The sequence below is a fragment of the Protobothrops mucrosquamatus genome, unplaced genomic scaffold (assembly GCF_001527695.2).
Source record: "Protobothrops mucrosquamatus isolate PMUCROS unplaced genomic scaffold, P.Mucros_1.0 scaffold_144, whole genome shotgun sequence".
NCBI classification, from domain to species: Eukaryota; Metazoa; Chordata; class Lepidosauria; order Squamata; family Viperidae; genus Protobothrops; species Protobothrops mucrosquamatus.
Window position 1 is genome coordinate 179,277 of NW_015386220.1, and position 267 is coordinate 179,543.

General features: G+C 73.0%; 1 protein-coding gene across 1 annotated transcript in view; it reads right to left on the minus strand.

Moving 5' to 3' along the window:
• The window catches only part of TENT4B (terminal nucleotidyltransferase 4B), a 42,851-nt gene extending 42,584 nt beyond the window's left edge, over positions 1–267 (minus strand). The window contains exon 1 of the mRNA XM_015818932.2: positions 28–267. Coding sequence (XP_015674418.2) covers positions 28–267 — 240 coding nt within the window. The remainder of the gene's footprint in view (positions 1–27) is intronic.

Genomic DNA, 267 nt, shown 5'->3' on the forward strand with positions numbered 1-267 from the left:
GGCGGCGGCGGCGGCGGCGGCGGCCACCGGGGTCGACGGGGAGCTGCTGCTGCTGCTGCACGACGAGGCGGCCGAGGAGGCGGAGGCGGAGGACGAAGAAGTCGAGGAGGAGGCCGGGGCGGCGGGCTGAGGCGGCGGCAGCGGCTGCTGCTGCTGCTGCTGGAAGTAGAGGTTGCGGACCCCCTGCGTGGTCTCCCAAATCTGCATCCACAGGCGGTTCGAGGGGCCGAGCTGCTCTGGCTGGAACCAGGCGATCCGGGGATCCAT